This window comes from Bos indicus, chromosome 1, assembly GCF_029378745.1.
Source record: "Bos indicus isolate NIAB-ARS_2022 breed Sahiwal x Tharparkar chromosome 1, NIAB-ARS_B.indTharparkar_mat_pri_1.0, whole genome shotgun sequence".
Lineage (NCBI taxonomy): Eukaryota > Metazoa > Chordata > Mammalia > Artiodactyla > Bovidae > Bos > Bos indicus.
The window spans coordinates 7,214,772-7,228,133 of record NC_091760.1 but is presented as its reverse complement, the minus strand read 5'-3'; the positions used below and the strand labels follow the sequence as shown (position 1 = coordinate 7,228,133).

The 13,362-nt window shown below is 39.9% G+C and overlaps 1 protein-coding gene across 9 annotated transcripts in view; it reads right to left on the bottom strand.

Annotated features, from left to right (window-relative positions):
• The window catches only part of GRIK1 (glutamate ionotropic receptor kainate type subunit 1), a 463,936-nt gene that overhangs the window by 66,451 nt on the left and 384,123 nt on the right, over window positions 1-13,362 (bottom strand). For all 9 annotated transcript variants that reach the window (XM_070785918.1, XM_070785883.1, XM_070785886.1 and 6 more), the window contains exon 8: window positions 323-430. In XM_070785918.1, coding sequence (XP_070642019.1) covers window positions 323-430 — 108 coding nt within the window. The remainder of the gene's footprint in view (window positions 1-322; window positions 431-13,362) is intronic.

The window sequence follows — 13,362 nt, the reverse complement described above, 5'->3', positions numbered from 1 at the left end:
ACAGCTTCTGATTTTCCAAGTCTGAGCTCAATTTCTTAGAACCTGTGGAATAAGGGGCTAATGATCCCCACCCCTAGGGCTGTATGTATGCTTGTAAATATGCCAAGCACTATGTAGCCATTAGCATTGCTGTTGATAACACAGACAATTTAAGAGTCTAGTACATCAACATCAATTTGCAGATCAGAGAGAGTGAGCTAGAAAACTGGACATAAATGAATAGGCTGGGAAAATAGCTTCATCCTTCCTGTACTTGTTGTGCAAGTAAAATGCACAAGAGGTGTTCTTTTGTAATTTCCAAATTTATCATCAAGGAGGTTACCTTTTCAGTTCCTTCCTCTTTGAGACTAATAATGTCCAGATCAAAATCCTTCCTCAAGCCATCGGTTTTATTGAAGGTGATACGCCCAGTCAAGCCATCCCACTGAGCCTATGGACAAAAGGAACATGGCGTTACTGTTTAACACTTATAATCCTTAACACTGTCAAGGTTGCAATACCTCAGGTTCATCACAGTATCCAATTGCTCAGTTTCATCATGGTGTTATAAACCATTGTGTTAGTTCAGTAACTTGATAGCAGAATACTTCAGTATTTTATGAGCACTCATTTATTTCTTCAGTTCTAACATTTTCATACTTTGGATGGGAGGGTATAGAAAGATTGACTGTAAAGTGGTCTTCCCATGGACTAAATAATATCTCGGAAATCACAATATTTGTTTTTCCAAGGTCAATCCAAATCCATTTCAAGGGACTGCCCAGGTGAAGTAATGCCCCTTTTTGTTCTTTGAGAAAAGGATGTAATTCATTGACCAAGGGTTTTTGTGTGTGTGTTTTTTTTTTTTTTTTTTTTAGCAAACAAAAGCTGGGGAAGTTGGTTACCACTAGACCTGCCTTACAAGATATACTAAAAGGAGTTCTTTAAGTGGAGAAAAAAGAATACTAAATAACATAAAAACACAAAAAAGATGGATGCTAGCTGAATCTATGTGGTAATCAGTTCATTATACATGTAAATCAAACCACTACGCTCTTCATCTTAGACTTATACAGTGATTGTTTAGTCGCTAAGTCATGTCTGACTCTTTTGTGATCTCTTGGACTGCAGCCCACCAGGCTTCTTTGTCCATGAGATTTCCAAGGCAAGAATACTGGAGTAGGTTGCCATTTTCTTCTCCAGGGGATCTTTCTGACCTAGGGATAGAACCCGTGTCTCCTGTGTTGGTGGGTGGAATTTTTACCACTAATCCACCTGGAAAGCCCAGATCTATACAGTGAAGTATGCTAATTATTTCTCAGAAAACTGGGGGAAAAAGGTATATGAGAGAGGTACACAGCAAGAAGGCAGCCATCTGCAAGCCAGAAAGAGAGCTGTCATCTAGAACCCAACCCTTCTGCCTCCCTGATCTTAGACTTCCAGCATCCGAACTGTGAGAAATAAATGTTTGCTATTTAAAGAAAAATCCTTCATTTAATTGCATATGCAATTTTTTGTTTGTTTGTTTATATAAGGTAACAATGGCAGATTCCAGAGACTGGGACATGGGCATCTTTTGGGAGAGCCACTTTTCAGGCGGCCGCATATATCAACATCATTTGAGGAATTAAAAATCACAGTAGTTTAGGACTTGCCTGGTAGTCCAGTGGTTAGGAATCTGCCTTCCAATGCAGGAGATACAGGTTCTGTCCCTGGTCAGGGACCTAAGATCCCACATGCCATGGTGCAGCTAAGCCTGCATGCTACAGTTACTAAATACCCTTGACCTAGGGCCTGAGTTCCGCAACTAGAGAAAGCCACGCGCTGCAATGAAGACCCAGTGCAGCCAAATAAAATACAATAAAACAGATAAAACACAGTAGTCTGCTCTTCAGAGAACTCACAATGGAGATTTTAGGTTGTTTCATGATATAAAATATGGTGGCCCCAGAGGTTGTGAGCTTCAATCATTAGGTTATTCATGATAACCTTGCCTAATTTGAGTTGACTTACAAATGAGGATAAAGGAGAATTCAGTCCTTTGTATGCACTTAGCTATTTTCCCTCTCCCAACTTAACCAAATTCATTAGATATATGTAGATGTGAAAAAGATCCTGAGACTATACCATACCCAAAGAGTTCATGCCATGTGTGTCTGTTGAATATATTTCCCCTTTTGACCAAGAGGCAGAAGCAATGCAGTGGAAAGAGTACGGGTTTATCACAGAGCTGGTTTTAAATCTCTGAAGTATGACTTCAAGCAAGTTACTTAACCTAAACCTGGGTTATCTCAGGCTTCAGTGTTTATCCAAACAGGATTTTTGAGAGATTTAAATGGACCTGCCTCTTGAGAAACCTATATGAAGGTGAGGAAGCAACAGTTAGAACTGGACATGGAACAACAGACTGGTTCCAAATAGGAAAAGGAGTCCGTCAAGGCTGTATATTGTCACCTTGCTTATTTAACTTCTATGCAGAGTACATCATGAGAAACGCTGGGCTGGAAGAAGCTTAAGCTGGAATCAAGATTGCTGGGAGAAATATCAATAACCTCAGATATGTAGATGACACCACCCTTATGGCAGAAAGTGAAGAGGAACTCAAAAGCCTCTTGATAAAAGTGAAAGAGGAGAGTGAAAAAGTTGACTTAAAGCTCAACATTCAGAAAACTAAGATCATGGCATCTGGTCCCATCACTTCATGGGAAATAGATGGGGAAACAGTGGAAACAGTAGCAGACTTTATTTTTTGGGCTCCAAAATCACTGCAGATGGTGATGGCAGCCATGAAATTAAAAGACGCTTACTTCTTGGAAGGAAGGTTATAACCAACCTAGATACCATATTCAAAAGCAGAGATATTACTATGCCAAAAAAGGTCTGTCTAGTCAAGGCTATGGTTTTTCCAGTGGTCATGTATGGATGAGAGAGTTGGATTGTGAAGAAAGCTGAGTGCCGAAGAATTGATGCTTTTAAACTGTGGTGTTGGAGAAGACTCTTGAGAGTCCCTTGGACTGCAAGGATATCAGTCCTGGGTGTTCACTGGAAGGACTAATGTTGAAGCTGAAACTCCAATACTTTGGCCACCTGCTGAGAAGAGCTGACTCACTGGAAAAGACCCTGATGCTGGGAGGGATTGGGGGCAGGAGGAGAAAGGGATGACAAAAGATGAGATGGCCGGATGGCATCACCAACTCGATGGACTTGAGTTTGGGTGAACTCTGGGAGTTGGTGATGGACAGGGAGGCCTGGCATGCTGCAATTCATGGGGTCGCAAAGAGTCGGACACGACTGAGCGACTGAACTGAACTGAACTGAACTGAATACAATTCTTACCACATTGAAAGCATTTAACATTTTAACGGAGATTATTTTTACAGCCATCTTTTATTTTTCTTCCCCACATTCAAAACTCTAGAATTTGGCTTTCATTACTGTTAATGTCAGTACTCACAGGTGTAGTCTTTTCTGGTCTCGTCTGTATTTCATTTTACAAATTAACATCAAATTCTTTGTTCTGAAATATAATTTCCTATTTATGCAATTTCTCTCAACACATAAAGTATATGATAAATAAATGAGTCTCCAGGCAAGAGTACTGGAGTGGGGAGAACTCTTGTCTGGAGAATCCCATGGATGGAGGAGCCTGGTAGGCTGCAGTCCATGGGGTCACTAAGAGTTGGACACGACTGAGCAACTTCACTTTCACTTTTCACTTTCATGCATTGGAGAAGGAAATGGCAACACACCCCAGTGTTCTTGCCTGGAGAATCCCAGGGACGGCGGAGCCTGGTGGGCTGCCCTCTATGGGGTTGCACAGAATTGGACATGACTGAAGCGACTTAGCAGCAGCAGCAGCATAAATGAGTCTAACCTTGACTTTAAATTTGTAGTCATGATGCTGAATTTTCTGTGTCAACTTGATTGGGTCATAGTATGCTGTTATCCAGAGAAAGCAATGGCACCCCGCTCCAGTACTCTTGCCTGGAAAATCCCATGGACGGAGGAGCCTGGAAGGCTGCAGTCCAAAGGGTTGCTAAGGGTTGGACACGACTGAGCAACTTCACTTTCACTTTTCACTTTCATGCACTGGAGAAGGAAATGGCAACCCACTCCAGTGTTCTTTCCTGGAGAATCCCAGGGACGGGGGAGCCTGGTGGGCTGCTGTCTATGGGGTTGCACAGAGTCGGACAGGACTGAATTGATTTAGCATAGCATAGCATGCTGTTATCTGGTTAAACATCATCTCCAGGTGTGTCTGTGAGGCTGTTTCCATTTGAATCAATAGAGCAAACTGCCCTCTCCAATGTAAGTAGTCATTATCTAATCCATTGAGGGCCTGAACAGAACACGGAACAAACAACCTTTCTGACTGTTGGGACTGGGGCTTCCACCACTGGTGTTCCTGGTTCTCATCTTCTTGGTGCCAAGAAGCATCAGGAAAGAGAATACCTAGTAGTTTAGGAATAAGCACATTAATGTATTTCAATGAGGCACCGTGTGAGGATAAAAAATCTGCACATAGTAACTGAAGAAAGAAGTATGGATCCTACTTAACCCAACTGCAAGAAAAAAAAGGGCCAGGGAAACGTACTTTGAGGAAAGAAGGCCTGAACTCTCAAAGGATGAGAAGTGTGCTATGCTGTACTGTGTTAAGTCACTCGGTGTGTCTGATTCTTCGCGACCCCATGGACTGTAGCCCGCCAGGCTCCTCTGTTGATGGAATTCTCCTGGCAAGAATACTGGAGTGGGGTGCCATTTCCTACTCCAGGAGAGCTTCCCAATGCAGGGATCAAACCCAGGTCTCCTGCATTGCAGGCAGATTCTTTACCGACTGAACCACCTGTGAAGCATTTGATGAGAAGTTAGTTGACCAAACAAAGATTCACAGCCTGAGTAAAACCTGAAACACAAAACAAGTTGTATCTGCCATGGATCCGTTGTGCGAGGTAAGGAATGATGAAAAATGAGCCTGGGAAGGAGAGTGGTGCCTGTTTGTAGAGGTGTTTCGAGTCACACTCATTGGCTTGGACTTTGCTCCACAGACATTTAGGAATCACTGGAGTGTTTCAAGCCTACGAATGTCATGAGCAGGTGTGCATTACAGCAAGACATTTTGGCAGAACTGAAGGAGAATGACTCAAGATTGTGAGCAGAAGGCTGGTTAGCAGGTCATTCTCACAGAACAAAATTTACAGAAATGTATTCTCATTTCTATGTATGAACACAGGGACAGCACGGTTCCTTCATTTCCCTGTCCCAACAACTTGTACACCACGAATACCGTCAAGTGTTAGTAGAAGGAGTTCTACAGCAGGATAGATACAGTTTCTTGAAGAAAATGTTGCTATTCAAGTTTTACCTAAAGAATATGCTATGGAATCAACTTGTCCAGAACCAACACAGCACAAAATGTATTTTCTGGCTATCATTCAGATCGAATGGATATCATGAAGAAGTATACTTTATCACTTGATAATGCTGGAAGATATATCAAATTAATGTCGGGAAATGATGTGTGGACAGGAAAAGCCTACACCTCTCATCTAAGCTGCTTATATTGCCAAACTAGATGTGAGTTAAAGTGCTATGACACATACAGAAAAATGCTTTTTTTCCTATCCTAGAACTTGGCTTTCAGAGTTCATCACCAAGAGAGACCATAATGCCAAACATTAGCTCCTGCTTTAAAAAAGTGATGGTGTATTTTTATGGTCAATACTAGCACCTGTTGATAAACACTCTGAGATATAGGTAATCTCATTCTCTGCATTAATACATCAGTATGGAAGACAAGTAGGGAGCCTCCTCTCGTATGTACTTAGACACACCTCCTGACTTTGTAATTTCCCTTTTCCCATCATCATATCCCAATCCTACTTTTTGTACTCAGATCACTCCTCTATATTTTGCAAGTCAAAGGCTGGCTTCATAGATTAATGGGTTAACTGAGAGTTGCTAAATAAGCTATTGCATTAGGGTCATAGCAGCTGTGTGAGAGTAGAGAGCAATTTGTCTGTGACTTTGGTTCAGTGCAAATCTAGTGTGTTAAGGGTTTGGACTAAGTCAGTTTTCAAACCCCTTCTTCATGCTTCTAAAAATGTGTAGTTCCAACCCTCCTCCTGATATGTTTGGAAGGATGTAGTTATCTCCATTAACTTCTGTAGGATTTTCAGAAGCTTTTTCCTAGAGGCAACTTTTCCTTCATGGGGGTCATGCTGTGAGTCAATTCGGTACATTGTCTGGAGTTTATGGAGCTTTCTGAAAATGTACAGAAATTGGTAGCATTTATCTCTTGATGTAGCATATAGTTCATAGCAAGGTCTTAAAACCCAGTTCAGAAATCCAATTTTATTTCCACTAAGTGTGTCTATTGTGTCCTTTTGTTTGGATTCTGTGGTGCTGGTTATATTCTTGAATTTTGTGTTCCAATCAGTGGTGCAGAGTAATTCCCACTTCTCATTTCTCTTCCTTGCTCATCCAAGTGGTAAAAAGTCCCCTTTTCATGCTCTAACAATGCTTCCTTTCCAGCCTCAATATCTATAAAGACACCCTGCCTAGTCCTTTACTGAACTGAAATATCTTTTGACCTTCACAGTCCAGTTTCCCTAACTGCCACAATTACCTGTGTGCTTCTGCTTCCCATCCCTAGATGAATATTTCCTATATATTCTTTTTTGTTGTTTTTCAAACTAATTGTTGATAAGCATTTACTGAAACACCAATGCATTATTGATCAGGGTGAGTAGATGATGACTATGATGAATAAGATCCATGAGGAATCCATTTTCTGAGACAAGCCTGAAGCATATGCAATTTAGATAATGATATATAATTATATTAGTCATAATTACAATTTGCTTGCCTTATGTAGAAGCATTTGCACAGAAGACAATTATAGTATACTTAACTGAAAACAATACTTAAACTATTGTCCCTATTTTAGGAAATCGCTTTAATTTCTACTCTGCTTTAGACCTCTTGATAACAACTGCTGATAGCAAGTGAGTCAAATGTTGTGACTTTGTTTCCTCTTATAAGATACGTTATTTTATGGCCAAGAGACAAAAAATCAAGAGATGAAAGAAGAAAAATGAAAGTTTTTCATTATTTTCAAACATTTTCATTAATGCTTTTTCATTTGTATGCTCTTTCTCAAGATGATATACATTGTCCAAATAAAGTAAAATTTTAGTATTGAGGAAGAAAGTGGCTAGCATTTAACTCTTATAAGAGTCAATTTTTAACTTCGCTTAGTTAAAATGATTTCATTCATTTTTTTGTTCCTAAAGGGGACTTAAACATGTAAAAGAACATAAAGCCCCCATTCCTAGAACTAGAATATTCCCTGACACACGCTGACACAATTTTCTCATTTTGTATATGGAGTAAATAGTTTCCTATTGAAAGACATATAATTTTTTTTTTTTTTTTTTGAGAACGGATAGAATGTGCTTTTCTCTGTTATGCTTTTTTTCCCCTTTCTGTTTCTTTTCTTCTGATTCTGTTTTGATTCTGATTTTTGCTCAAGTATATCAGACTGAAAATATCATGCCTAACTCATAGCTTGAGCTATTTGTCTTCCAAAACTGGCTGTAAAGACCAGTGGATCCACATCTGCTTGCAGACCATGAGCTGTCTCCGCAATGCTATTTCGGTGCATAGTTAGGGGAGCTCTTTGTGGCCCAGAAGCACCTGGTCTGGGCCATGACCAGGTCCAGGGATCAGTGGGTATTTTAAGAATATAGGCAAGCACCTTGTGTGCTTTTCCAGTAGTCACGGACAGATGTGAGAGTTGGACCATACAGAAGGCTAAGCACCAAATAATTGATGCTTTTGAATTATGGTACTGGAGAAGACTTTTGAGACTCCCTTGGACTGCAATGGAGAAGGCAATGGCAACCCACTCCAGTACTTCTGCCTGGAAAATCCCATGGATGGGGGAGCCTGGTAGGCTGCAGTCCGTGAGGTCGCTGGGAGTCGGGCAGGACTGAGTGACTTCACTTTCACTTTTCACTTTCACACATTGGAGAAGGAAGTGGCAACCCACTCCAGCGTTTTTGCCTGGAGAGTCCCAGGGACGGGGAAGCCTGGTGGGCTGCCGTCTATGGGGTCGCACAGAGTCGGACACGACTGAAGCGATTTAGCAGCAGCAGCATCAGGGCTAATCTGGAGAAGGCAATGGCACCCCACTCCAGTACTCTTGCCTGGAAAATCCCATGGACAGAGGGGCCTGGTAGGCTGTAGTCCAAGGGATCGCTAAGAGTTGGAGACGACTGAGCGACTTCACTTTTGGACTGCAATGAAATCAAACCAGTCAATCCTAAAGGAAATCAACCCTGAATATTCATTGGAAGGACTGATGCTGAAGCTCTAATACTCTGGCTACCTGATGCAAAGAGTGATGCTGGGACAGACTGAAGGCGGGAGGAGAAGGGGGTGATAGAGGATGAGCTGCTTCAATAATATCACCAACTCGATGGACATGAGTTTGAGCAAACTCTAGGAGACAGATAGTGAAGGGAGGTAAGCTTGGCATGCTTTGTGATATTTTACTTTAAGCAAAACTTCCAAGTTCCTCTCTTAAATTTAAGACCTTGAACTAATGTTAAATCAAATTAATTGATGGATAATTTCTAGAAATCTAGATAATTTCTAATAAGATAATACAGACACATAGTCACCATTTTGTGTGTATGCACATATATGCATATATACCTTTATTGCTATTTTTGTGTGTTATAAAAAAGCTGTACCTTTGGGTCATGCTAATGAATATGTTTATATTTTCTATGTTGAAAAGGTGTTTAAAAGATGTATGTGGCCCTAGGACACTGCTTATATATATAAAATAATGGAGTATCCTTTTGTTTATAAGGTAAAGAGAAAATATGTACCAAATTATGAGAAAGTATAGTGAACAGAAAAATATCAATGTGGCTAGTATAGAAGGTTTGAAGGAACTCTTATTTGCACTGAAGCATAATACTTGCACATAATGAGTCTGGGGAAGAAAGCAAAGAAATGTGTCAAAAATTAGGCAGTTTGCTCAGTTTTGACAAAGGTTATTAATAAGATACTTATTTTATTATTTTTTTGGCTATGTGCACAGCATGAGGGATCTTAGTTCCTCTCTGCAGGGATTGAACCTGAGCCCTGGCAGTCAATGTGCCAAACCTTAGCCACTGGGCCACCAGGCAATTCCCAGGGGACGTATTTTAATTTTGTGAGTACTTTTATGCCAAATGCTATACGAATGTTAGAGTTTTATTTTAAAATGACAGTTGGTCTCGGAGTACTTAATCTGCTCTTAAAAGAAGAGATAAAAGTTTATAATTTACCTCCTGTGTAATCTGCTCATCTGTTCTCATCATCAAGTGGTCTCTGCCTTGTTCTCATGTTTGTCTGAAGACTTTGCTGGAAGCTATAGGCTGATAACTGGATCTTTTTCAAAGAATAGCACTGTCAGAATGTCAGTGGCACCTGATACTCTTACCTATTGGTACTTTAGGAAACAGGGTCATTGGTACAGGCTTTGGAGCTTAAAGTGATCTCATTTAGCCAACTGTGAATGTAGCGGGGACTTCCAGGACTCCTTTTAGTAAGTCTGGAATAGAAGACCTTATGAATGCAGAACGCTGACCCAACATCTGGATATAGAAGACATAAGAATGATTAAATGAATAGTGGGGGTAAATCTAACTGAGATTATTTGATTTTGAGTATTGCCAATATGTTTTTAAATGCTCTATTAAGGGAGTAAGATATATCCTTTATCTTTAACCTTCAATGGAATCACCTATAAATGACAGATTCTTTATATGGTAATTTGTTTCCCCTTACTCCTCAGAATTCAGTGTCAACTCACTAGTTTTTATGGTAATGTGGTTATTTGCATAAGATCAATAAACATCTGTCTTCTGTTTTTACCAGGACACAGTTTGACAAACTGGTTGTGTAAGTAAGTTCCTGTCAAGGTTGCCACACCTGGGAACAAATCTCAATTACTTAGGTATAGCAAACCCACGAATAAGAAACGAGTGTTGCTCTTCATATTTAAAATCAAGATCTAGTCCTCTTAAGAAACCCACCTATTATTTGTTCTATGGTTTACAGAATCCCATGAAGAAGGTCATTTACTGGCAGGACAGGAAATATACCAGAGTTTGGGCCACTTGAACAAATTCATCAAAATATGTAGGTACTGTGGAGATGAGTTTCTTGTGTTTAGTTTTTTATCTGTGCTTGGTAGGGTGAATAATGGTTCCCAAATCCCAAGTGTCCATGTTTTAATCCCTAGAGCCTAGAATGTAGCAAAAGGAATGTTATTAAATTAGGGATCTTAAAATGAGGAGGTCATATTGCTTTGTCTGGTGGGCCCAGTGTATTCACAACGGTCTTTATAAGAGAGATCCAGGAGACGTCAGATAGAGAGAAGGAGAAGGGAAGAGAGAAAGAGATTGAAAGATGCTACATTGCCAGGTCTAAAGATGGGGGAAAGGGTCCACAAAGGGGCTTTGAGGAGCCCCATCTTCCTCAAAGCTGGACAAGTCAAGAATACTGATTTTAAGAGTCTCCAAGACTCTTGGAGTCTTGAAGAAACCCACCCTGACAACACTTTGACAGTAGCCCAGTGAGATTTGTGTCAGACTTCTGACCTCAGAGCTGTAGGAGAATAAACTTGTATTGTTTTAAACCACCAAGTTCATGGTGATTTGTTTTAGAAGCAAAAGGAAATTAATATTCCAGTAACAGCCACTGAAACACTTCTGAAACAAGAGAGGCTTATGAAAATACAATCAGAGACTCTTTTTGAAATTTCCATGTAAAAGTTGATTTTCTGACCTTAGTAACTGCTAAACAGAAGCTCTGAATTTGCTGGTCATACACAAAGAAGCTTAAGTAGTTAATCAAAGCTCTTACTGCACCCATGTACATTAATTAGGTCCAAATACAATGACTCCAGACGTTTTGTAACATGAATAATCTTCAGAGATTATTGATGATACAAGAGGGATTGTTGAGAAAATTATCTAAAACTTGGAAATAAAAAAGAATGACTGCATGTGGCTTTTAAGGTCATTTAGGGTCATTGTCTAACAGGCTCACCCAATGATGATTTAATTCTCTAGGGGTTCGTTCTTTTGTTTGTTTTACTATTTCCTATTGTTCAGGGTCAAGACTATGAAATTATATGTTAACTTGTAGACTTTTTGTCCAATAGAGATACAAATAATTTATGTCTGGTACAAGAGATAACCTCAAAGGTTATGGTTTTATTGTTCTGTAGGACAATAATCAGTTGTGACTCTAACCCAGCGTTCTTTTTTCAGTTAGCCTCTCTTGATGGACTATACAGTCACTCTTTCTTTAACTTCTCTTTGAACCAGCTTCACTGTCCTTTTGGTTCCATCATTAAGGAATTTATTTCCATCATTATTATTCTATCAGTGTTTTCACGGCACATGTTTATATTTGTATGAAAGTCATGTTGATAACTTTACAAAGCTATATATTGACTACTGCTAAGTGATATATTACCTCCTTTGATTCTCCCAGGAGGCAGTCAAGGTAAATAGGATTGTTCCCATTTTAATGAAGAGGAAAGAGATCCTACAGTTGGTAAGATGCATTGGAGGGACTCAAAACCACGTCTGAATCATATTCTTTCTCCAGCACCATTCTTCATTCCTACAGATAAGGTCATGGGAAAGAAAATGAAGATGGGTGGGCTAATCTCTCTCATTTGAAATCCTCACACATGGGTCAAAAGGAGAAGATATTTTCAAGCCAAGAAAATTAAAAAGATTAAAAAAAAAAGAAATTATAAATGCAAGAATTAAGTCAGCATGAAAATTCTGACTTCCCTGTAACTCAGTGGCATGCTAGAAGCCTGGGTCAGCCAAACTGACCCAACTTTAATCTGCTAGGCTTAATCAGAAAGACAAAAGCCCAGCTTTTGCCCTAGCTTCTAGGATCCTATTTCCCAGTTTCTGTGCTTCCTCTCTGCAGAGCAGCCTCTCCTGAAAGTTGGTATCATATAGCTGGAGACTGATGACAGCCTGAGTCAAAATAAACCAGCCATCAGCCTCTTCTGTGCAGTTCCTGCCTTGTGCTGCGCTGTGCTTGGTGGCTTAGTTGTCTGACTCTTGGCGACCCTATGGACTGTAGCCTGCCAGGTTCCTCTTTCCATGGGGATTCTCAGGCAAGAATACTGGATGGGTTGCCATGCCCTCCTCCAGGGGATCTTCCCAGCCCAGGAATTTGCACATAGAATTCTTTTGCTTTTCATTTTTCTTTTTTTCAAAGTTTTGAAATTTTTACAATGTTGTGCTAGTTTCTTCCATATGGTGATTAATATTCAGGGCAAGGGCAATGTCTAGAAAGTGTCTGAACTCTTGGTTTTATGCTAGTTTGGCTAAAATGCCCCTAACTTTCTCTCTATGACTGTCTTTTATTGCTCTTCAGAACCTCATTCCACTTGCTTGCAGTGGATTAAATGGGTCCCAGGATGGCTCTACTTCCTATGAATTCCATTTTGGATTTACCTGTGTGTGGCTGTTCATTGACTCTTTACTGAAACTGTTAGTGACTTTTGCTGACTTAAAACTGAAAAGACAGTGGAACATGTTTTAAAGTCCTTCATCTTCAGTCACAATGAATCTCCTTCCTTGGACCTTTATTTCTGGACAACCCTCTCTGATTCTCTTCTCTTCAGCATCTTTGTCTTCCTTATTTTTCATCAAGCATACCTGTTTTTCTTATTCTGAGGTAGCAATAATGCCTTGACTTTTAGAAAGCACATGGCAACATGTGACAGAATTAATTTATGGTCCAGAAAGCTAATTGAAAAAGGAGAAGTTTTCAAGTAAAACAGGAAGATTTAATACAATCATAAATTGATATGCTTTTAGCAGCCTAACAACAACAACAAAATCCCATATTGCATTAAAAAAATTTAAAAATACTGCTAAAAGGCACTTCACTGGTCTTCATATATTGTTCATATACAAATTTTAGTCATAAACTCACCATTATAAATAAGATGTGCTTCAACAGAGTGATAGTTCATTTTAATTGCTAGCATGTTTTGATGTCTGAGTGTGGTGCATCAGGAACGGTTTGACTTTGGGATCAAATGATGTGGGATTAGCGAGGTGACTCTGTACGTCGCAAAGAGTAGGGCAAGACTGAGGGACTAACAATTTCACTTTCACTCAAGGCTGTGGTTTTTCCTGTGGTCATGTATGGATGTGAGAGTTGGACTGTGAAGAAGGCTGAGAGCCGAAGAATTGATGCTTTTGAACTGTGGTGTTGGAGAAGACTCTTGAGAGTCCCTTGGACTGCAAGGAGATCCAACCAGTCCATTCTGAAGGAGATCAG